At 53.0% G+C, this 22,993-nt stretch overlaps 6 protein-coding genes across 6 annotated transcripts; 2 read left to right on the forward strand and 4 right to left on the reverse strand.

The window, feature by feature from the left end:
* Nucleotides 1–292: 292 nt before the first annotated feature.
* MONBRDRAFT_25266 (uncharacterized protein) lies at nt 293–751 on the forward strand (the record flags this gene model as incomplete). The annotated part of the gene is made up of 2 exons (XM_001745510.1): nt 293–302; nt 333–751. The coding sequence occupies 2 exons, from the start codon at nt 293–295 to the stop codon at nt 749–751; spliced, it is 429 nt and encodes a 142-aa protein (XP_001745562.1).
* A 793-nt stretch (nt 752–1,544) lies between these two features.
* MONBRDRAFT_25267 (uncharacterized protein) lies at nt 1,545–12,252 on the forward strand (the record flags this gene model as incomplete). The annotated part of the gene is made up of 3 exons (XM_001745511.1): nt 1,545–2,170; nt 2,349–2,640; nt 12,223–12,252. The coding sequence occupies 3 exons, from the start codon at nt 1,545–1,547 to the stop codon at nt 12,250–12,252; spliced, it is 948 nt and encodes a 315-aa protein (XP_001745563.1).
* A 140-nt stretch (nt 12,253–12,392) lies between these two features.
* MONBRDRAFT_25268 (uncharacterized protein) lies at nt 12,393–14,409 on the reverse strand (the record flags this gene model as incomplete). The annotated part of the gene is made up of 3 exons (XM_001745655.1): nt 12,393–12,459; nt 12,560–13,753; nt 13,918–14,409. Coding segments are annotated over 3 exons (1,753 nt in total), but the record flags the coding sequence as incomplete, so codon positions are not given.
* A 167-nt stretch (nt 14,410–14,576) lies between these two features.
* MONBRDRAFT_8052 (uncharacterized protein) lies at nt 14,577–18,237 on the reverse strand (the record flags this gene model as incomplete). The annotated part of the gene is made up of 2 exons (XM_001745656.1): nt 14,577–15,880; nt 16,335–18,237. 2 exons carry the CDS (start codon nt 18,235–18,237, stop codon nt 14,577–14,579), a joined length of 3,207 nt encoding a protein of 1,068 aa, XP_001745708.1.
* A 500-nt stretch (nt 18,238–18,737) lies between these two features.
* Nucleotides 18,738–20,765, reverse strand: MONBRDRAFT_8053 (uncharacterized protein; the record flags this gene model as incomplete). The annotated part of the gene is made up of 2 exons (XM_001745657.1): nt 18,738–19,144; nt 19,322–20,765. 2 exons carry the CDS (start codon nt 20,763–20,765, stop codon nt 18,738–18,740), a joined length of 1,851 nt encoding a protein of 616 aa, XP_001745709.1.
* A 1,591-nt stretch (nt 20,766–22,356) lies between these two features.
* Nucleotides 22,357–22,860, reverse strand: MONBRDRAFT_8054 (uncharacterized protein; the record flags this gene model as incomplete). The annotated part of the gene is made up of 1 exon (XM_001745658.1): nt 22,357–22,860. One exon carries the CDS (start codon nt 22,858–22,860, stop codon nt 22,357–22,359), a length of 504 nt encoding a protein of 167 aa, XP_001745710.1.
* Nucleotides 22,861–22,993: the final 133 nt, after the last annotated feature.

Below are 22,993 nucleotides of genomic sequence, written 5' to 3' on the forward strand. Positions count from 1 at the left end.
AAAGCACTCGGAAGGGCGGCGGAGATCGGGTGGAGTGGAATGGTGCGTTTGAACATGGCGTTGCTCATTGGAATCCGAGACAAGCATGTTGCAGATTGCACAAGACACCGGAGAAGGAGTCGCCATAATGGCTGCACGCAAAGAAAAGAAAGGCAAGGTGAGATGGTTCACGCATCAATAAATGGCAGCGCATGCGAGGAATGAGGAAGGGTGGGGACTCACCGTTGAGGAGAAGGAAAATGCAACGGAAATTGTAACGGAAGAACGAATCTCAACGGTCAAACCATAAGGGATGACACTTGGTACGTGACCGAAGTTGTCTCGATGAACAGGTGAAAAAGTGTCTCCGTTGCGGAGCCGGCCGTATGACAAATTATTGACTTTATTACCATCTGTAACTCCCCGCCCCTTTTCCCTTAGAAAACGGCTTGGCCTTGGTGCTGCCGGCTCTCTGGCTTTGAACTGCTCTCTCTCTCTCTCTCTCTCTCCCTCTCCCTCTCTCTCTCTCTCTCCCTCGCTCTCTCTCTCTCCCTCGCTCTCTCTCTCTCTCTCTCTCTCTCTCTCTCTCTCTCTCTCTCTCTCTCTCTCTCTCTCTCTCTCTCTCTCTCTCTCTCTCTCGCTGTCGTTTTTCCTTTTGTCTTGTCGAGGTTCTGTCGGCGTCGGCGTCGTAAACGGCAGCCCGCCCAGCTTGTCCCGGCACACGCCAGGCGCGCCTGCATTCGCCAACCCTCTTTTGCAGCCCAGACGATAGGTTTGTTTTGGCCGCTTGCCATCATTTCCCCGTCTTTCAGCAGTAACCCGAGCCAGCCGCGAACAGATGAAACTGCACACACACACACACATACACACTCAGCATGCGTTGTTTGGTGCCAAAGCTGCCGTGAACGGCAGCCACGGCGCCGAAGACACAGCCCTTGAGCGCGTTGGGCATAGAGGCTGGCATTACGATTGGCTTGATTATACGTTGATGCGTCCCCCCCTTGCTCCAACATCTGCGCGTTGGCCCCGAGGCGCTCCGGTGTGCGAGTGGTCGTCAGGTTGTTGGTCAACTTGATTTTTCTCTTTTTTCTCAAAGTGGCCCCTGGCACCGGGTCCATGATCATCACCTTGACGCCTCTTCACCGCCCCTGGCTTTCGTTTGGCATCGTCTGTTCTGGATCAAATCACACCACACGCGACAAGCGGCTAGTCCAATCAGAGCCAGGTCCATCCTTGGTCTTGCTCGCCGTTTCTTTCATCGCACATTTCAATGAAAAGCCTTGACACCCGCCCACCCACCATCAGATCAGATCATTCAGAAGCCCCTCGTGTCTTCTCTTTCCCCTACTTTATCGCGCCAACCGCATTGTCATACTCAACACCTCCCGACTACTTGGCGCCCATCTCACTGCTGGCTTTACATGATTTGATGCTTAGGTCTGCGGCATCAGCACCTCCAGAACGAGTGACCTGAGCGTAGCGTGGCAGATTGGGACCCGCACCTTGCTTAAGGCGGGACGCACCCCACACCCTCCACCATGTCGCGCGACGGTGGCTCCGTCATGATGCTGGGCCCCAATTTTCGGGTCGGCAAGAAAATTGGCTCGGGCAACTTTGGAGAGCTTCGACTTGGCAAAAACCTTTACACCAACGAAGATGTGGCCATCAAACTTGAACCTGCCAACACCCGTGCGCCGCAGCTATACCTCGAGTACCGCTTTTACCAGCTCTTGGGCCATAGCGTAGGCGTGCCCAAGTGCTACTATTTTGGCTCTTGCGGCAAATACAATGGCCTTGTCCTCGAGCTCCTGGGCCCCAGTCTGGAAGACCTCTTTGACATGTGTGGCCGACGTTTCAGCCTCAAAACCGTGTGCATGTGTGCCATCCAGCTCATCACGCGCCTAGAATACGTGCACTCCAAACACATTGTGTACCGTGACATCAAGCCTGAAAACTTTCTTGTTGGCCGCCGCTCCCTGCATGGTGACTCGACCATCCACATTATCGACTTTGGCCTCTCCAAGGAGTACATTGACCCCGAAACAAACAAACATATCCCATATCGCGAGCGCAAAAGCCTCACCGGCACCGCCCGCTATATGAGCATCAACACCCACCTTGGCAAGGAGCAGAGCCGTCGCGATGACCTCGAAGCCTGCGGCCACATGCTCATCTACTTTCTCCGCGGCAGGTGAGAAGCGCGAGGGCCCGCGCACTGCTTTGTTTTTTAGCCTGACCAATGTACACGCATGCCTTGTGCCAGTTGCCATGTTCCCTGCGCGGTTTTCTTTTTTTCCACTTTGACGCTGCTCGTATACATTCCTATCCGTCCATACTCACCTGACTTTGACCTGACTTTTCCCGGTTAGTTTGCCGTGGCAAGGCCTCAAGGCTGACAACCTCAAGCAACGGTACCAAATGATTGGTGACACCAAGATTCAAACACCCATTGACGTTCTTTGCAAAGGCTTCCCCACCGAAGTGGCCACCTACTTGCGCTACTGCCGCTCCCTTGACTTTTACGAGGAGCCCGACTATCCCTACCTGCGCCAACTCTGGTGGGACATTTTCAAGCGCGAGCAATTCAAGGATGATGGTATCTATGACTGGACCAAGCGCGCGCCCTCAACCAAATCCAAGCCTCTTCTTGATGCCGTGCCGGTAAGATCTCTTGCTGACACACCGCGGAAAGGCAAACTTGGAGCCAGGCTCACGGCCACGCCTGTAATTCACCGAGCCCTGACCCACGTGTCGTGTTCTGCTTCTCGTCATCAATCATAGCAGGATGGCCTCAACTCGGGGAGCACGCCAGCTCGCCCACGCGACACCCAGGGCACTGGTGCTCCGACCAAACAACCTGCTCGGACAGATCCTGAACCCAAAGGCTGCTTCTGCTTTGGCAAGAAGTCGGGAAGATGATTGCGCTGTGTGGTCATCACACCTCTTTTTGAGACGCGAGCTTCTTTGTTTGTTTGTCTTATCCCTGCCCAATCATATTTGATTGGCGCTTGCCCTGTGAACACCCTTCCGCTAAAGGCCAAGTGCATGAAAAAGGACGCGTGCCCTTTTTCATGGCGCTTGGCCCCTGCCATGAGGCTGTTTTGGTGAGAAGCTTGGCAGGGGAGTCAGCGCGCATCCTCATTCTCATTTCGTGTGGTTGTTTTTCTTTGTTGGGTGGGATGTGGCCTTGGCCACGGCCGCAAGGTTTTCTTGCTTATTGTTGTAGTTTCGAGTCCCAACGCATGCTGCTTTCGTGCCTGCCCTCTTTTTCCGCTTGTAGTTGCCGTCCTTTGCTGTGACGTGGTTGTTGTGAACACGGTGCCTTCTCGTTCCATTTCTATGCCATCTTGGCCCTTGTTTCGTAGCTTGAATCGGTTGCACCGATCTCCCGTGTCCGTTGTGTTCATGTGCCGTGTGCCTCTACTTCTGATGGTGTCCGTATCTTGTCATCGCTGTACTCTTTGGCCCTTTTGCCCTTGCCGGCCCTGCTTAACGCAGGCGACGTGGTCATGCTTGGAGCGGTTCACTCTCGCTGTGTGCTACTGTCCCTACCTGGCCTGTGCCAAGGTTGCTCGGCGGTTTTGCAACCACCATCCTAGCAAAAGCAAGTCTTTGCGCCGATAGACACAGCTTGGTACCTGCGCCTATTCCGAGGATCTCCTCTTTATCTTTCTAAATCTAGAGCTTGAAACATTCCATTTTTCTCCTGCCGTGTATGTCAGTCGAGCTGCTTTGTGCCTCGTAAGGTGATGGGCAAACCTGTCCCTTGCAAAGAGGCAGAAAGGGGCAAAGCCTCGATGGCGCAATGATTGGTACAAACACTGCAATCCTTATGCACAGCTTCGCTGAGCCTTGTTCATCAAACGCGTACACACATGCTTTCAAATCGCCAAGACCAACTTGAAAAATCGCTTCGGTCTGGCATTTTTCTTCTGCCTATCCCGCCAAGAAGACGTAAAACGGATGCTTTCTTCCCGGTGTGGACTCAAGTTTTCAGATATTAAAACATGACCGGCACTAGCCAAATGCAAATTGCAATCCTCGCGAGCGGAGTTGTTCGGCACAACTGCCAAGCATGAAACCGCTCTTGAGGCGGTTGTGGATCCGCTTGGGGCACGACTGGGAACTACAATGCAAAGAGACTCAACACTCTCCAAGAGAATATGCGTCAAGATACCATTACCTCCGAGATTCAAGGCAAGCTCACCAGCAATGCCTTTTTCAAGAGATAACACTCCCCCCACCCGCCCCCACCGATGTTGTTCGGCTAGGGTTAGGGTTGGTCAGAGTAAGTACATGTGTGTGTGAAGGTCGGCCGGGGTCCCCCCTTCACACACCATGTACCACTATTCTGGTCGACATCGCTTCAGAGCTGAGAGAGTTGGCAAACCCAAGTGCGGCTGCCGACAGAATGATGATCACCTGTTTATCGCCTATCAAGGGGACCTCAGACGATCGAGGTGCACAATCATCGTTGGCGTTGGCGTGTTCATCCAAACAACAGCGGAATCAGTACGTTTTTATTTTTTTGCATCAAATGTGTGTTTGAACCACAAACCCATAAGAAAAATTTCGCTTTGAGAGATTTTTCACAAAAGGTTTTCATCTGACATCTTGGGCGTATTCACGTGCAAAAGTTGTTTCGCGGATTGATCGCGATCATGTCGTCCTCGCACAACTGCTCGTGGTTGAACATGCTTGGCGTGGCCATTGTCGCGGGCCTTTTGAGCATTGCCAGTGGCGGATGCGCCATGCTGGGGAGCTTACTCGATAGCAGTTGCTGGGCGTCCTGACTGTTGTTCAAGGATGTAAGAGCATTCATCACGTCGGGGTCTTGTAAGATCTGTGTGCCGTTTGGGTCGAACGTATGAGTTTCCAACTGCCGTGCATAAACTCGCAAGATGGCTTGAATCACATTCATTTCCAGCAGATCCGTCCAGCCGGCGTTGGGCTTTTTTATCATGGGAAGCATGGCGCCAATGAGTCGAGCTTCTGCAGCAACACGAATCTCGGTGGCTCTGGCACGCTCTGCCTCTGCAGCCACAATCGCCTCGTTGTTTCTGGCACGCTCTGCCTCTGCAGCCACAATCGTCTCGTTGTTTCTGGCACGCTCTGCCTCTGTGGCCATTATTCTTTCCAGCTTGCCTTGCCTCTGGAGCAACACTCGCACTTCGGAGTTGAGCAGTGTGTGAACCAGGGGGGGGGACCCCCGGTTGGGGTGGTGGGGGCCCGGGGGGCCCCCCGTAAAAATCTCCGCGAAGAACTCCCTACCACGGTACCTCGCCGAACATTTCCCTGCGAAGATTTCCCTACCACGCAGCGCAGCGCAGATAGTGCAGGGCAACGTCCGACGCAAAGTCTTTGTGAGAAAAACTTTTTCTTTTTTGTCTTCACTCTTATGTATTATATATTATTTTTCGCGAAAGAATAAGATAATAATAACAAAGGGTAATGACAAAAAAAGAAAAAGTTTTTCTCACAAAGACTTTGCGTCGGCCTCCCCCCTGCACTCTCGGGCCACACTCGGGCGCGCACTCTCGGGCCACACTCGGGCGCGCACTCACGGGGGCGGAGCGTCGCCCGCAGACACGTATACTCGCAAATGAGCGGAGCTCATAATATATTAGCGATACATATACACTAAATTGATGCTGATGAGTAATAATGACCACACAAGCAAATAGCCTAGCAAATAAGCTACAGGCACAACCCTCGGCGCACGCGCGCGCACACACAACATCAACATACGCCCCCGCGGTGACCGGGATCGGCCGCAACGGCGTCCATCAACTTGATTTGTTGGAGTTGCCGAAGGATCCAGCCACAGGCTCCCGATACGCGCTCACGTTGATTGACCTTGGAAGTCGCGCAGTAGCGGCCGCACCACTCAAGGATAAGACCGCATCAGCTGTTCTAGAGGCAGTGAAACACATATACGCACACAATGAAGACGGGATCAAGCAACCAAAGCGCGTTGAGATTGATGGTGGAGGTGAATTCTCGGCACTAAAGAATTACCTTGAGGGCAAGAAGGTCACGGTCCGCGTCGCCCGCTCGGGGCGCCACAGTCAACAACGCGCAGTTGAAAATCTCAACAAGGTCCTCGCGCGCAAAATCATCACGCGCCAACTCGACGAGGAGCTCCTAACAGGCGCCGATGCACTCCACTGGGAAAGTGATCTCCCCCGCTTCATCAAGGAAATAAACGACAAATGGAAGCGCAGTGACGAGGAGTTGAAAGCATTGGTCAAACAGTCCGAGAACGCACCATACATAGACTTACAAGACCCGAGTTTCAAACCGCTCGAGGAAGGCACGCTTGTGCGCGTCGCCCTCGACCACCCTCAAGACTTACGCGGAAAGCGACTGCCAACCGGCAACACCGCGAGCGGATTTCGCACGGGCGACATTCGGTGGGACCCCATCGCGCGACGCGTGCAGGCGCTCATCATCAAGCCTGGCCAAAGCACGCGCTACATGATTGAGGGTATCGCAAACGCGAGCTACGCACGCTGGCAGCTCCAGCTGGTGAGCGTCGACGCCGATGGCGAGCCCGCGGAAGAATATGCGGACGGCCACGAGGTCGTGCGTGGTAACCCGGAAACGTTCATTCCACTCAAACTTCATGGTCGCCGCGGAGGCCGAGGCAAGCCCATCGAATACCAGGTCGAGTGGCGCGGCTACAAAAAGCCAGAAGACTTCACGTGGGAGCGTGCCACGGAACTCAAAAAATCAACTGTCGGCTGGCAACTAATACAGAAGTGGCTGCGGTCGAGCAAATCACACCCCACCGGTGCCGCCGCCAGTGCCACCGCCAGTGCCGCTACCAGTGCGCCCGAGTAGGAACGAGATCCGAGATCGGCTACTGGCTTTGCGCTCGGAGCTCTGCGGTGGATGACTTGTCATGCGAGCTTGAGCCGGCTTGTGAGAACAACTAACACAACGTGGGCGCTCCATTACAGCCGGCGAGCAAGCAGCTTCAAACACGCTCTGGCACGCGCCACAAACGTGCATCGCACGTAATTTGCTGTGGGTGTAGCACGCATACCAGGGCTTTCGCACACATGCGGTGCATCCGTCGATGCAACACACACGCTCGTCTGGGGCGGGCACATTTTTGTGCTCAAAACACTTGGAATAAGCGCGCTCGACACCTTCGACAACAAAGGTGCCCGTCGGCAGGTTGCACACACGGCAAGACATAGCACACAATGTGAGAAGAGATAATGAAGCTTCGACCTTTCTTCAAATGAAGTATGATATGCTGACATAATATTTTTTTAAAAAGTTTTGACAGCATGTATACCCAAGTCAATTAAAGGAGTGCACACCAAGTGTATCCCTCCCCCCTCACGACCTCCGAGTGTAAGAGCAACCATGGCTGCCATCATCGAATTTCCTCACGAAAATGATCCGCTATTCCGCCCCAAGGCAACGGACAGCGAAAAAATCGAGAAGAAGCGCTCTGCATCGGCCACGGCGCTCGATCTCTTCGCTCAAAAAGTGCGCGCTGCGAAAAAGAGACTGGACAAAATGCCGCTCATGAACGACGGCACCCCTGTTGAAGAGGAAAAATATAACGTGCAAAAATCCCAGCTGGAAAAACACCGCGAAGCATACGAAAGAGAGCTTTATAAGCGCAGAAAGTTCTTGGCCCAGGTTGAGCCCAAAATTGCTCCGCTTCAAAATGGTGATATACCTCAAATTCAGCCGCCACGCATGTTGGAGCCAAGCTCTGCGCTGCGTAAGTGGCGATCCAAAGATGGAAAAAAAGCCGACAGGATGGTCAATGAGCTGTTCATCGCTGCGCAACGCGAAGCCGAAGGTAAAGGTCTCACACCTGAGGGCGTGCGCGAGTATGCGGTGAACGAAGTAATCTCACGCATGAACCAGTCGTTCGTTCATATCACGGAGGAGAACCCGTGCATCTGGTACGTTACGACAACGGTCGACCGCATCACAAACATTACAACGACAAAAACGATGACAATGGCCCTTCAAAACGAGAAAGGTTTGCTTGGTCTCGTGGGGCGGGTGCGTACTCTCACCAAATATGCAAAAAGCGACATGTCGACAAGCGAAGTAGAATCGTTCCTACACAAAAGTTGGTTCTCTATTTGGATCGACAGTCTCGACCGACACCAATACCCATGTCTGACTTTTACTCCACCTACTGGTGTGTACGTAGGCGAAGATGGTTTTATCCACCATGAGACACCAGACACAACGGATATGTTTAACCTTTATACTGGAGTTGCCATTGCACCAGAAGAGACTGGCCCAGCGAATAAGGACTGGGCATCGCATCCTATTGTAAAGGATTTCTTGAACGCATACCATGACGCATATTCACCAACCTCCCCTGAGGTACGCGAATGGTATCTCAACTATATCGCACATAATGTACAAAAGCCAGGTGTGCTTCCCAAGTGCGGCGCACACGTAGAAGGAGATCAGGGAACCATGAAAGGCTTTATGGTCGATATTCCATCTAGCATTCTCGGCGCAAATTACAAGCACCACGCACGGAACCTCGAAAGTCTCACTGGACGCTTCGCGAATACTTACGGTAAACTCATAGTATTTGCTGACGAAATCGCATTTAGCGGTGACTATAAAACACAAGATGTCTTGAAAAAGATGATCACAGAAAGCGCAATCACAGTCGAGCAAAAGTATATGAACCCGTTTCTTTGCGAGAACATGGCCCATTTCTACAGTGCCTCAAATAATAAAAATGCGCTGGACATCGAGGCAAGCAATCGTCGTTTCGTCCTCCTGTCCACGCGATATAATCATGGACGCAAGATGGACCTAAAGCGCTTCTACACACCAGAAGCGCGCCTCGCACTCGCGGGATATTTCTATCGACGCGATATCAGCGACTATGAACCCAGCGACTTACCAGAAGGTGGTACAATCGAGGCTGGCGCGAAGGTTCGCTCCCTGCGTGGTTTTCAAAGGTGGATTACCGACTACCTACAAGGCCCAACTGCGCCATTTGGCACGTACGTGCCAAAGCAAACGATTTACGAAGCGTATAAATCGGCAACACCACGTGCAAATATCACAAGCGTGTTCTGGAAGGATATGCATCAATTATTTGGCGACAAGTTATTGGAGAGGCGAGCTGGTAGCGGTGGGAGCGAAGGGAAGTATGTGCGCCTACCCTCTCTCAAAGAAGCTCGCAATTGTGTTTGCGAAATGCTCCACATACATCCTAGCAATTTGGTGGAAGCCGCCGATAAACACAAACCGGTTGCAAGCCTTCTGGATCTTAGGGAAGAAGAGGAGCATTACGCGGCGCAGGCCGCTCAACAAGAAGAAGAGGAGCATTACGCGGCGCAGGCCGCTCAACAAGAAGAAGAGGAGCATTACGCGGCGCAGGCCGCTCAACAACAAGAAGAGGAGCATTGCGCGGCGCAGGCCGCTCAACAACAAGAAAGGATGCAGAGGTTGCATTGGCTGAATCTCAGTTGACTGACATCTTGGCGAACATGAACGCGGCGAAGAGCGCGCATGACAACGACATGTACGACAGTGACAACGAGAATGATCCCGACATCGATCCGACCCTCATCGACTGCATGAACGACGCATTTGCACATATTGTTACGAAGTAACGACGAGCACGAGCACGAGCATCACCCCGCGCGGGCAACAAAATTTTTGGAAAGTGATGGGCAAGTGTATGGGTAGTGCATAGGTCATTTAAAAAAATGCAAAAATACTTTATAACTCTCACATAGAACTCATCGTTTCCGCAACTGTAACAAGCGACCATGCGGGTTAAAATGGTCCACGCGCGCGTCCGAGACTGGATGATCGTGCGAGCGCGCCGAGAGACACCGGGCGAGGTGCTCAGCACGCACAATTTGGCCATTGCCGCTCAGCGCTTGCTGGACAGCCTAAATAGACGTACGGGAAGGGTTTATGAGCTCCAGGTTAATCTCAGATTAAACGGATTAGGTTGGCGAACACCTACCTCGGGTTTTATTCGTGACCCGGCAAAGCTCGAGACACTCAAGTTGGAGGAGGGCGGAACTGATTACGAACAGCTCGAATACGAAGATGACAATGAGGAGCATCTGGTGTTCGAACAGGCCGATCTCTTGCTCCGGGTCGTCCACCCACGCGAAGGCGGGTGCGTTGGAGAAAATAATCGCCTGAACGACTGCTTGAGCTGGGCACTGACCAAGGCATTCGCCGGGCACGTCCCGCAAATCCACAACCTAACGTTGGAGATGAAACGTGAGTTGGGCGGAGACACGCTCGCGCACAACTCGGTGTTAAAAACATGGTGTGGCTTGCCATACAACGCTCGCGTACCGGCATCGATGATTCCGCGCGTGGAGGAGGCCTTCGCACCGTCAACGGCCATATGCCTTGTAGGAAACGAGGGTGAAACGTACCACTCACCGCGTTTGCCAACCGCAACGCGCGTGATATATTTACGCCTGAAACGCAACAAAAATGGTGAGGGCCATTATGTGGTGGCCACTCAACCAGGACGAACGACAACACCTCTTCGGGTGGATCCGGGTGGCAAACCAAAGCAACGCGCGGCGTACTTGCGGCGCGAGGCAGGCGGCGTTGTGACGTGGGACTTGTACACATACGAAAGCCTGCGCAACGGTGACGAGCCCCACGCGACGGCGAGCACTGAACAGCTTCACGAGTGGTTGCAACGCCCAACCGTTTGTCCCTACAACATCACGCCAATGACTGCGACAACCGTGGACGAACTGCGGGCAAACATGGACACGATACGAGAATATGAAGAATCCTGCCCCACCTCGCTCGGCTACGACCTTCGCAAGTACCCGTCATTAAAAACGTACCTTCGCGACGTATTTCGCGGAATGAGCCGCACGGTAACGGCCTCGCCCGAGCTCGAACCAGTGGAGGTCGACTGGCTCCTCGGCTTTACATCTGTCGAGTCTGGCGCCGTCTATCGCCTACGCAGTCCATTCCGCGGCGGCGTGATGTTTTGGGAGGCGTACGAAGGTGTAGGATTTGACTACGACATCGTATCGATGTACCCATCACTTTACAAAACCAAGTGTCGCTTACCAAATTGCAAGCCAACGCCAGAGGTGCTGCCGGCCGATCACTTTGTGCGCTGCCGCACGGCCACCATGGGCTTTTACCGCTGCACAATCCGCGTGACAGGGCCGGGTGAGAGATTGTGGCGCTCCAGCAGCAGCGCTCGCGAAAGCATTTACACGCACACTGACATTATGACGGCGAAAATGTTGGGCGAACTCGTTGACCCGACCACTGGCGACAAGGGCTCGTGCACTATCACGCTGCACAATGGCGGTCAAACAAACGCCCTCATCTACCGCGGCGCGTTCGTGACATTTGAGCAGGCCTTCGGAGGTTACATGAACGCATTCTGGCCGTTAAAGTTGCTTGGCAATCCGCTCGGTAAGATTGCACTCAACCGACTGTGGGGCATGCAAGGCCAAACGCGCAAAAAGAAGAAGGTGTTGGACGGCGATGACCGCATCAGTCAAGACGAACTTGGCGGCGACGTCATCGCGTTTCACTGCGAGGGTGAAAAAGAGCTGTACACGGTTCGCGGTCGCGGTGTCGACGCGTTCATGGGCGACTACCCGCGGTGGCCGGCGTTCATCACTGCTCTGGCTCGCCAGCGACTCATGAAGCTCCTGACGGACAACGGCAAAGACGCATCGTACCTGGCCACGATCAAGCGCATCAACACGGATGGGTGGGTAAGCTCGGTTGAGCTGCCAGAGCGACTGCAGTCACAAATTGGCATCAACCCCGGCCAGATCAAGCACGTCCGCCACTACGACCACGACGGCGGCGAGCTCACGTGCACGACGATCAATAAACTGCGCAAGCCGAGCTGGAACTAAAGCTGAATCTATTTTTGGCGACTTGCTTGCAAGCGAATTGTTGCATCCGAAAACACCGTCACTGCGTTCGCACGCTTGTGCCCTCGTTTCAGTTCTCATATTCTGGGCACAAGGTAAAAACGCAAAACCGCTTGTGCCCTAGGGCACAGATTACAGAATCAAGTAGGCGAACGCAGTGATTGCGCCCTGATACACGATTCTCACTGCGTTCGCATGCTTGTGCCCTGAATTTGGTTCCAGAACGAGGGCACAAGGTAAAACCGCTTGTGCCCTGGGGCACAGATTACAGAATCAAGCAGGCGAATACAGTGACCTGCTTCACGATTCTCACTGCGTTCGCACGCTAGTGCCTTCGAAGACACAAGGCGCAAATTACAGAATCAAGTAGGCGAGTCGTGTAACATAAAATGTCAGACTCACTTTGAACCTCATCTGACATCTCGTTGTCAGACTCACTTTGAACCTCATCTGACATCTCGTTGTCAGACTCACTTTGAACCTCATCTGACATCTCGTTGTCAGACTCACTTTGAACCTCATCTGACATCTCGTTGTCCAGTTCGCTAATAGTTGTCAGACTCACTTTGAACCTCATCTGACATCTCAGACTCACACCAAAAAGATGACAATGTCCTTCAGTACCTGGGGAGCAACTTCACTCGCTGAGACAAGTTTGTCAGCATTATACCACGCACCTCGTTGAGGTACTTATTTATCACATCAGCGCTCGGCTTTGTTGGTGGGGCTGGGAGGTCAATCGCGTTCTCTACAAGCACGCGCCGTTGGTTGGGCCGTGTAGCCTCGCGCTGAATGTCCGTGAGCACCGCGCGTAACTCCTCGGGTGAAGCGCTCGTGCGCACCTCCTCAAAACCCTTGAAACGCGTCGGATCGATAAACTCAAAGTCTTTCTCGTCGTCGGCATCAAACTCTTCGTCAGTTATTCCACTACCTGTGAGACGCTTCGCGTCTGCGTCTTCTGCGTCTGCGCCACTTTCGGGCTCGCTCAGAAACTGCTTCATATCGTGTGCGCCGAGTGCATCGTCGTGTGAGCCAGGTTTGCTATGCAGAGACACGACCTCGTGGCCATTTTTGTAGAGTGGAGCGAGACCACTCACGACGTCACCCTTTATGCTGTAGATGGTTCCGGGCGAGCTCTTATGCACCGGGAGCGGGCTCACCCCCACGCCCGGATTAAATACCACGGGAATGCAGTTCTCATACAGTGCTGCAGCGTGTATCGCGAGCGTACCGCCGAGACTGTGGCCAGTAAACAGGCCCGCGCCACCATTCGACCACTGAAGCTTCTTGTTCAACTTTTTAAGATGAGACACGGTGCGTCGCCACCGTGCTGTTTTTTCCAGCTGACCTACCGCAAGACGCGCGTCAGTGACCGCATCCTCACCGTTCTGACTGCCGCGGAAAGCTACGATAGGTATTTTTGCTTCAGCCCCAGGCGGTTGAACCAGCCACACGGCGATTTCAGCGTTGCTGAGTTTGGGTTGATATCCTTCTAGTGCCCGCTGGCGATACGCGTCGTCTTTATACACCGCGCTTGAGGCGAGCGCGAGGTTATTGTGCTCCGCGCGCACGGCTTTTTCAGTAGGTGCAAGATGAGATAGTGCCTTAGCCGTGGTGTGTACGTATTTTGCGCCCGGTAAGTGACTCATGATTGCGCGGCGCGACATGCTCCTCAGTGCGCGCATAGCCGTCGTGAAGCCGGGAATTTTGCCACCACTCATTTCTTGCGCTCGTCCAATGTTTTCCTGATGGTAGTGTGAGAGAGCAAGCAAATGGGCGTTTTCATAACTAAACGGCACGGCATCTGGACGCTCCAGGTAGTCTTCGCCATCGAGGACCAGGTACCTGCGCCATTTGGCGCGGGCACCACGCTGATGCGCGAAAGGTCATAGAACGACATGGCGGTGTATATTGGTTCATATCGAATCCCGCAAAAATTTTTGTCAGTATACCACTATTTTTGGTTGTCTTCCACCCGAGGTGGCAATCGCACCAAGCGCGCGATTTGCTTGTCACGGCCTTCGTAGGTACTTACCTTTGTGACATCGTGCCAGGCACGCATCCCGTCATAGCTGGTTGGGAGGCCCCACAGGACATAGTAGGCGCTATAGTTGCCGCACACGTCACTGCCACTGGCTTGGAGCCGAGTTTTGTTCCAAACGAGAGGTGAGGCGCTCAACGAGTGAAGCCATGCTCGAAAATGTGTGTGAAACGGGTGCCCCTCTTGTTGCGCGAGGATGGTGTCGTCGGCATCGGGTCCCATTCCGTATGAATCAAAGTACTCGGGCCTCCCCTGTGGTGATAGGCCCATGCCACACCAATGTGTACCGCGCTCATCGCCATCGCTGTAATTGACGATTATGCGAACACCACGCCGCCCATTGAGGCGCATCTCTCGCTTGAGCTCGTTCACATCAGGGAGCTCATCCGCGGCAAACACACCGCCGTAAAACACCTTGTTCCGTTTCAGTATGTTATCCTGCGCCTTATCGGCGAGCCATGCCGTGAGTTGACCACCAGACGACATTGATATTAGCAGTTACTCCGTAACGCTAATTGTCAGTTACTTCGTATATTAGCGAAGCTAATAGTTATAACAGACGATATGGAATTGCCAAAAAGAATGGTCAATTTTGTTACGCGTTGCGGAGCAACTTGTTACGCGTTGCGGAGCAACTTGTTACGAAGTAACAACTACCATGACTTGCTTGCGGTACCCTTTGTGGGGTCGATGTCGACGTATGAGTTGTAAATTAGCATCGTGAACAGGCGAAGCTGACCCGCGCCCTGGCCGCCGGCGAGTGTGCTGCGATCCACCGCCATATCAATCGAGAGCTGGGCACTGTCGGTATTGGGGGTGACCGCGCGCATGTCCTGGATGAAGAAGACGTGGCTCTGGAATTGATCATAACTCAACATCGGGCCCTCGCCGTACGATAAATCGTTGGCCGCCTCCTTGTAGCGGTCGTAGAGGAGCGGCATGCCCTCCTGCGAAGCATCTGTCGACTCAAAACGCTCCATGGGGAAACTGTCCATGCCCCAGCGCGCCTGTAGGCGCACAATCGTGCCGTAAGGTGCATCCTCAGCCACATCGGGCGTATCACCATGCGCGCCAAACGGGCAGGCGGCGGCGGCATAACGGCCACTAGCATATTGTGAGAGTCGGCGACCACTGTCCTGCGAAAGAGCCTCTTCTGAAAGGACTGCAAACACAATGTAGTCTGGGCGTGTGCCACTGAAAATGTTGCCGTCAGAGTGTTCGAAACGGCCGGGATTTGTAGAGGCAGGCATTATCTTACTCGCGATTACGGTGCGCATCACTGGCATTCGGATCGGCCGTTCCAATCGATCAACAAACGGTGCCAACGGCTTAACACGGCGCATCCACATGCGGGCCGAAACGAAATTTACTTGAGGGACGCCGGCGACATCGGCTGTCTGCGTACACAATGCCAGGTTAATTTGCTTGCGCCAGTTGAAGGTGAGCTGCGAGCTCGAAGGCACTAGGCTGCTGGAGGAGAATGCGAGCACATCAGGGCGAACCTTGTAAACGACTGTGCGACCTGTGGCGGCATCACAATTTGCGGCGGTCGCGGCACGTAGCTCGTGCGACGGCGATGAATACGGGCGCGCGTCATTCGGACCGCCGACACCAAAGCGCCGTGAGTGTTGACCATCTGCCGCAACGTTACCGACTGCGGCGCGGCCGCTGCTTGGTACAAAGAGGCCCTCTTCGGTACCAGGTGCCGACAAACTCACGAATGAGGAAACGAGGGAGGTGATAGCTGTGCCGCCTGGGATCTCAACGTTGACGTCAGACGGGGTGCCACCGCGAAGGCGGTACACGCTCATTTGACCTCCGTCCGCGTGGCCGCGAGGATTCTTCAAAGCCTTGCGATAGAAACTCGGGAGCGACATGACGTTCCGTTCGCCATCCGTGATGTCCTGTCCGTTGAGGCGTACTTCAACTGTTGAGAAGAGATCGTCGCCAGCATTCTCTGAGACGAGGGCGCCAAGGAAATTAGCCACTGGGTCGATGATACTGCCATCGCTCCAGCGATATTCGACCTCAACCTCTAGCCATGACTGAGACAAATCGTACGCGGCGCCACCTTCTTGTGGTGGTTGGAATGACAGTACACTGTTTTGTACCTGGCCAGTACGCTCTTCAACGCGTAAATGCTATCTCGCTGGGCGCGAATGTCAGTGACTCTGCCATATTTGCTTCGCTAATTCAGTAGTCTGTTCTCTGTTACGGAGTGACGAAGTAACAGGTGTATGTCAGGCGGGACAAAAACCGTCCGCCAAAAATTAACGATCAGAGGAGCCAGGCTTGTCGACTTTAGAATGGTTTGGTGACGTTTCGACCCACATCCACACTCCACACATATGGGGTCAGTGTGGTGACGATTACGCGTTGGGTGGTGGCGAAATCAAGATAGTTACTGCCACCTGGCGCGGCCGTTGCGTCACGGAGCGTCGTGTTCATCGTGAGTGAGGATACATCGTCAGGATCTGGCGAGTACATACCCACAAGACCCGCACCCTGGAGATTCCAACAATAGATTGGGCTGTTCATCCAGGTGTGAAAGGACAATGGTGGCTGTTGCTGATTAATGCAACAGTCGACATAGCGGTCATACCAGTAAGCAAAGTGTTCACCCTGGGGCTGGTCGAGTTCTGGTTCGAGTTTGGTTGCGCCCCATTGGAGTGACATGGCGGTCGGGAGAGCAATTGGAGCGCTCACAAGTGACTGATCGGTTCGTTCATAATACTGTGCGAATGGACCGCTTCCAAATGCGGAGAGTGCTGGGTGCCCCTGGTAAGCTGAATCAGGGATAATTTGTACGCAAATGTAGCTTGGTCGCACACCGGATACCAAACCGCTTTGTGTGGTTGTTGTGTTTACTGGAGCTAGAAAGGATGTGTTGCGAACCATAACCTCCTCAAAGCGTAGGGGGCGCTCGACCAGCATCTCCGTGAACGCTTTGCGTGCGCCGTCCGCCATTTGTTTCGACGTGTAATACACGCGAGGTTGACCCCTAAAGGTTACCTGGAGAGGCCAGTTTCCTGCATGCGCCTCGTCAACCACACTGTTGCGACCAATGCTTGTGTTGAGTTCGATGGTGATGCGGAGTGGTGTATTGGGGGGTAAGTATCCTGCCGCGAAAGCTGGACCCTGAAGGCTATAGGAGACCCAATTTGGCTTTTGAGCACCCTTCATGCGTGCACGCAATGAAGCGCTCTTAAGTGGATCGGTGCAATTCGCTCCACCCTCACCCATTACGCTGGCTGCCTTGATGGTGACGCCTGCCTCAACAATGGCGGGGCGTGGGTACGCACCACCCTTCGAGAAGGTGACCATGTCGCGCGACACTTCGTTGTCATCGTCGACTAGACCGACGCGCAGGCCGCTTGTAATATAGTATGCGTTGGCCCATGCTTGCAGTGTCTTACGAATCTCGCGTGCAATGTTGTTAACTGTTGCGGTAATGCGGCCTGCACTGTAATCTGTCCAATATGATGGGGGATTCAATTGCGTGTAAGCTACTTGTGGAAAGTTAAGTTGGGGATGGGTATTTGAGACAGTGTTAAATGAATCGTTGAATGCGTTTCGAATGAGATCAAACGCCTCCACCACCATATCTTGTGTGATTGGTGTTCCATCTGGCGCCGGGAGTGATGTGGTTGGTGTTGCTTCGGATCCGATTGCTGCCTCGAGCAAAATGTTGCGCAAATCTCCAGCCGCAAAGACTTGGCGAATTGAATGACACAAGGTACCGACGGCGGCACCGTTAAAGTTGGTCGCGCTTGCGCCGATTTCCTCTGCGATTGCGTTATAAAGCTCCGCTCGTGTGGTTGGTGTGATTACCGTTCCATTGTGTGCCAACTCTGGTACAGTGGGTGGGGCAATCGATACCGCACCTCCTGTTAGCATGAGCGGTTCACCATGCTTCGTGTGTGCCATATCATCGCTACCAGTGATAGCGCGACGAATGAATGCACCGTAGGGGTAGCCATTGGTTTCGAGGTCGTCTTGGATGGGTGTCGAATTTACCTCGACTGCAATTTTACCAATCATGTTTTCGATGGGAAGCTCGGACAATGCCATGCCCATGTCGGTGATGTTTGCACCGGCGTTATCTTCGATGGTAAGAAGACCGGTGAGGCGAAATGAGTCCATTTGGATGTGGCCTGATGAGGCTGGCACTTGGAATTGGATCGAGCGTGACCCCGCAGTATAAGCACTGGCTGGGGTGACATACGCAGTGTTGACACTGTCCCACACAAATTCGCGACCCAAGGGTGGGGCGCCATGCACCGAAGTGTCAATCGAGAGGTCAATGTCGGCCATGTTTGCTCGTGAGTAGTCAATTCTTGTTGCGGAGCAACGTGTCACGAAGTCGTTGCGTAGTCGTTGCGTTGCAGCGTGTATGTGTGGCTCAAAAAATATCCCCGAGCTTTATTCAAAATTAGCGTACCCCTACGCCCCTAACCGTATAGCTCGCTTATTTTATCGTGCGCGCTCTTGACGTCATCGTGTGCGCGTTTGAGATCCTTGTACACGCTCTCGCCTTGCCGGACCGTGCGTGAAACTGTCTTGGCCATTTTTCCTACCTTTTTCAGGCCGCTTAGGAAGCCTGCGCCGCGCATGTGTACGGTCATCAACTCACCGCCCTCTTGTCGTTCACCATGATGCTCACGATGACTGTGGATGAACACAGCCGCCGCGTGTGCCGGATCGAGTCGCCCCATTTTGGGTCAATTCTTGTTGCGGAGCAACTATTAGCGTTCGCCAATAAACTTCGTAACTGGTATCGAAGTGCAAAAAGTTTGTGGTGGCGAATTTTAACTTCAGCTTCGCCGAACGTGTCGAAGTGCAAACACAATCAGCGCTTCGGTTGTCGTCGACTGAACCACACTGCCGTCACCGAGCGAGATTTCAATTTCAACCGATGAGAAGTTGCTCGATGCGAGCGGTCGCCACTGAACGACTGCGCTGCTTTCTTCGAATGCGTGCGTTGTACCGTTCTGATTCAACAACACGCGGACAAGATTTGTATCCTCTTGGTTTACTACGACCGTGGGTTTGCATAGGCTGCTATAGACAAATACGTCATCGTTTGTAAGAGGCGCATCCGAGCCGTAGCGTGCTTGAACTAGTGCCATTTCCCAGTCACCTGTCTCATCGTCTAGAGAGATTTGTCGCCCGAGCTCGCATACAAAGTAGTTGTTTCCTGAGCGTTTATGTACGCCATCGCCTGCCGAGGAGAGTGTGAGGAATTGGTAGCCCTGTGCACCGTGCGACATGACGACTGTTTATTATTGTAGAATATTTTTCAGGGCGTGGAAATGATGGCCCAGGTGGCGGCGCATGCGGTGCGCGACCCGGAGTGCATGGGATTTGCCGTGGCGGAGGAGTGCGTCTTCAACCTCACCGAGCGCAACCTCGCGCGGGTCTTCCGGACCACCTGATTGGATGAGAAGACCGTGGCCGGTTTGCGTGAGGCCTTGCGCTTCATACTCAGGAGTGAACTTGAAACTTTTTCCACTCTTTTCTAGAATGCCTGCCTTCACAAATTTGTTTAAAACACTTTCAGTAAATGGTGGGACTTTATGGTCATTACTCGTCTTACTAAACGTTGCGATTGTATGTAGTGCTCGTGCTGCACTCTTTTTGTTTGCTTCACTTGAAAGTAATTGTTCAACCAGCACAGGTTGAACACGGGAGTTTGTGAGCGTGTTGTATACGTCATTGTTTACACCTACGCGTTGTGCTGCACTGGAACTACCACCTAGTGCGACTGTGCGCTTTTGCGCAGCTGTTGCCTTTTGCCCGAATGGGGGTGCAGCATGTGCTGCTGTATCCGTGTCAGGCGGTGCACCCTGAACCTGTTGTCCCTGTGGTGTCGAAAATGAATCGGGGGGGTCGCTTGCTGGTGGTGTTTGTGGGCGTTGTGGGGTTTGTTGCGTTATGCGTGCGAGGGATTCCAACTTGTCTAGTGTTTTGCCTGCGAATGAATCGTTGTCATTTGTATTCAGTGCGTCCTTTGTGACGTCTGCGGATGCTTTGATCGCATCCCGAGCGTCTTTTACCGATTGGTCGACATTATCGAGTTTTGTTAGGTTTTGTTCTGCAAATGAGCCTGCGTTTGCTGGGTTGAGCTGCGCGATGACTGCTCCAATTGCTTTTTTCAGCTTTGGAAGTTCGCTTGTGTCCCCTTTTACTGCTGATGCTGTTGCCGCTAAGCTTGTCAAGGCTGCGTTCAGGGGAGCTGTGTTGGTGTCCACGTTTTGCGTTGCTGTCGCTACGTCGGCCACACCTTTTTCGACGTTCGTGATCGCACTTTCGAGTGAGCGCGCCGATGCTGACTGACGCGCCGCCGTTTGAAGTGCCGTTAATCCATCGAGCAGTTTTGAGGCCTCGCTTGGCGTGAGACGTCCGCTTACGCGCGCCGCACGCACCTCGTTCTCATATGCACGGCGAAGTTCTGCTGCGAGCTCGATGGCCGCTCGCTGATCGGCTGTGCGCGTGGCTTCATCCACTGCCTCTGCGGCGGCGGCGGCTTGAATGGCGTCTCGCGTCTCATCCCCTATTTCGGGTTCGTCGTCCATTTCTCGTTCCCGTGACAGGGCACCGTTGAGGATTGCCTCGCGCTCCTTTTGTTCCGCTTCTGTGAGTTGTCGTGCACGTCGTCGGGGGCCGAACATGCGTTTGAATTGCTCGATGGCATCATTGGTGGCCGTCGCGGATGCCTCTCGTTCAGTTTCTGCCGAGAGCTCCGCTGGATCCCACGTCGCGTAGGGATTCGTGGGCGGCTTTCGGGCCGGTGGTGGGCCCTTCATAAATTCCTTCCCGAGGTTGACGTAACGTGGCGCCATTGCAAAGTTTCCTGTATGCGTATATATATGATATCTCTTCACTCATCGAAAAAATGAGCGTTGATGTTGCACCCAAGATGCCCTTCCGGATGCTCGTTGCGGGTTCGTCTGGGAGTGGTAAGACTCTTGCTACTTGTGACATGCTTTTGACGCATTACAGTCCTCACCAAGGCGTTGAGCGTCTTGTGTGGCTTGCGCCAGAATATTCTCTTACACAGCCTGCTGTTGAGGCTATGTCTTCTGCCTACCCCAAGTTTATTGCCATTGATGGGAGTGATGGGTGGACTGATGAGGTTAAGGAAAAGATTATGTCGGCATTGGAGAAAGGGCGCTCGCGTGGTAAAAATAAGGCTTATCCCAATGATACTATTGTTGTGATTGATGACATGGTTTGTGCCACAAAGCGGAGCAACTTCACTGGTATGTTGTTTACCACCGCTCGCCATCTTGGTGTGTCGTTGATTGAATTGGCTCAGCGTATATTTCCCGATGGGAAATCTGCTCGCACTCAGCGTCTCAACACTGATATTTTCATGTTATTTCGTTTCTCTGGTGCTGGTGAGGTATTGCATTTGTTACAACAGATTGAAGATAAAGAACGTGCAAAGGAATTGTATGATGTTTACCGAGGCATTATTAAGCGCGACGTACATGGGTACCTTTTATTTGATACAATGCAGCCGGAGGGGTCACCAAAAAGATTTCGTGACTCGAGCATGTTGCGCGGTATGGTGGTTTAACCCATTGTCGCCTCTGCTTCCATGGTCAGCTGCAAAGGGCGTCGTTCACCATCGTAAAGTCTCCGTGACATGGAGTCATTGCAAATATTTTTTGCGTGCGTTTTTCTTTTTTCCCGGATATACACATTTGATATCTCTTCACTCATCGAAAAAATGAGCGTTGATGGTGCGCCCGAGACCCCTTTCCAGATGCCCTTCCGAATGCTCGTCGCGGGTTCATCTGGGAGCGGCAAGACTCATGCCACTTGTGACATGCTCTTGTCGCATTACAGTCCTCACCAAGGCGTTGAGCGACTTGTGTGGCTTGCGCCAGAATATTCTCTATCTCAACCGCGGGTTCAGGCTTTGTCATCTACCTACCCCAAGTTTATTGCCATTGATGGGAGTGATGGGTGGACTGATGAGGTGAAGGAAAAGATTATGTCGGCATTGGAGAAAGGGCGCTCGCGTGGAAAAAATGATGAATATCCCAACGATACTATTCTTGTGATTGATGACATGGTTTGTTCTTCGGAGCGGGACAACTTCAATGCCAGCATGATGGTTACCGCCATTAGCCATTTTGGTGTGTCGTTGATTAAATTGACTCAGCGTATATTTACTAACGAGTGCTCCGATCGCACGCTGCGTATCAACTGTGATATTTTCATGTTGTTTCGTTTCTCTATGACGATTGAGGTATTGGAGTTGTTACAACAGCTTGAAGACGAAGAACGTGCAAATGAATTGTTTGCTGTTTATCATGGCATCATCAATCGGGACAAACATGGGTACCTTTTAATTGACACATTGCAGTCGTGGAGGTCACCAAAAAGAATTCGTGACTCGAGCATGTTGGGCGGTATGGTGGTTTAACCCATTGCCGCCTCTGCTTCCGTTGCCAGCTGCAAGGCACGCTCTCCGGTTGAGAGGGCGTCGTTCGCCATTGTAAAGTCTCCGTGACTTGCATCTCGCGCTGCCTTTTTGGCGCCCGTTGCCGCCGAATTGAGGAGTTCAAAGGGGGTGCCTACGATGTTGCCTACCTTGTGAACCACGTGTTTGATGCCATGCCAGAGCTTTTTGAAGAAGCCTCCGCCTTGCATATGCTCTGCGAGCTTTGTATGGAGTGGTTCGTCATGTTCTGAACCATCGCGTGCGAGGTCTTCTAGCAGTTGTTTTTCATGTGGTTCGACGTTCTCAGCCTTGTGTAGTTCAGCGTGGTGGGCTAGCTTTGCGCCAACTCGCATGGCGCGTCGGAACGCATGGCCTGCGGCTTTAAATAGTGCCTTTGCCTCCTTCGGTTCGCCGGCGCTCAGGATGTGGAAGTGTGGCGCGTGGCGCTTGAGCTCCAACAGGTCTTCTTGCGTGATCGTCATGGTTGCGTATTATGGGGTGTGACAAAATCTGGCGCGAAAATTACATTGGTATGACCTCCTCCAGACGCTCCAGACGCGGAGCATCTTCGTCTTCTTCGTCTTGTGCGTCTTCCTGATGCTCCAGGCGCTCTTC

Source organism: Monosiga brevicollis, genomic scaffold (genome assembly GCF_000002865.3).
Source record: "Monosiga brevicollis MX1 MONBRscaffold_9 genomic scaffold, whole genome shotgun sequence".
NCBI classification, from domain to species: domain Eukaryota; class Choanoflagellata; order Craspedida; family Salpingoecidae; genus Monosiga; species Monosiga brevicollis.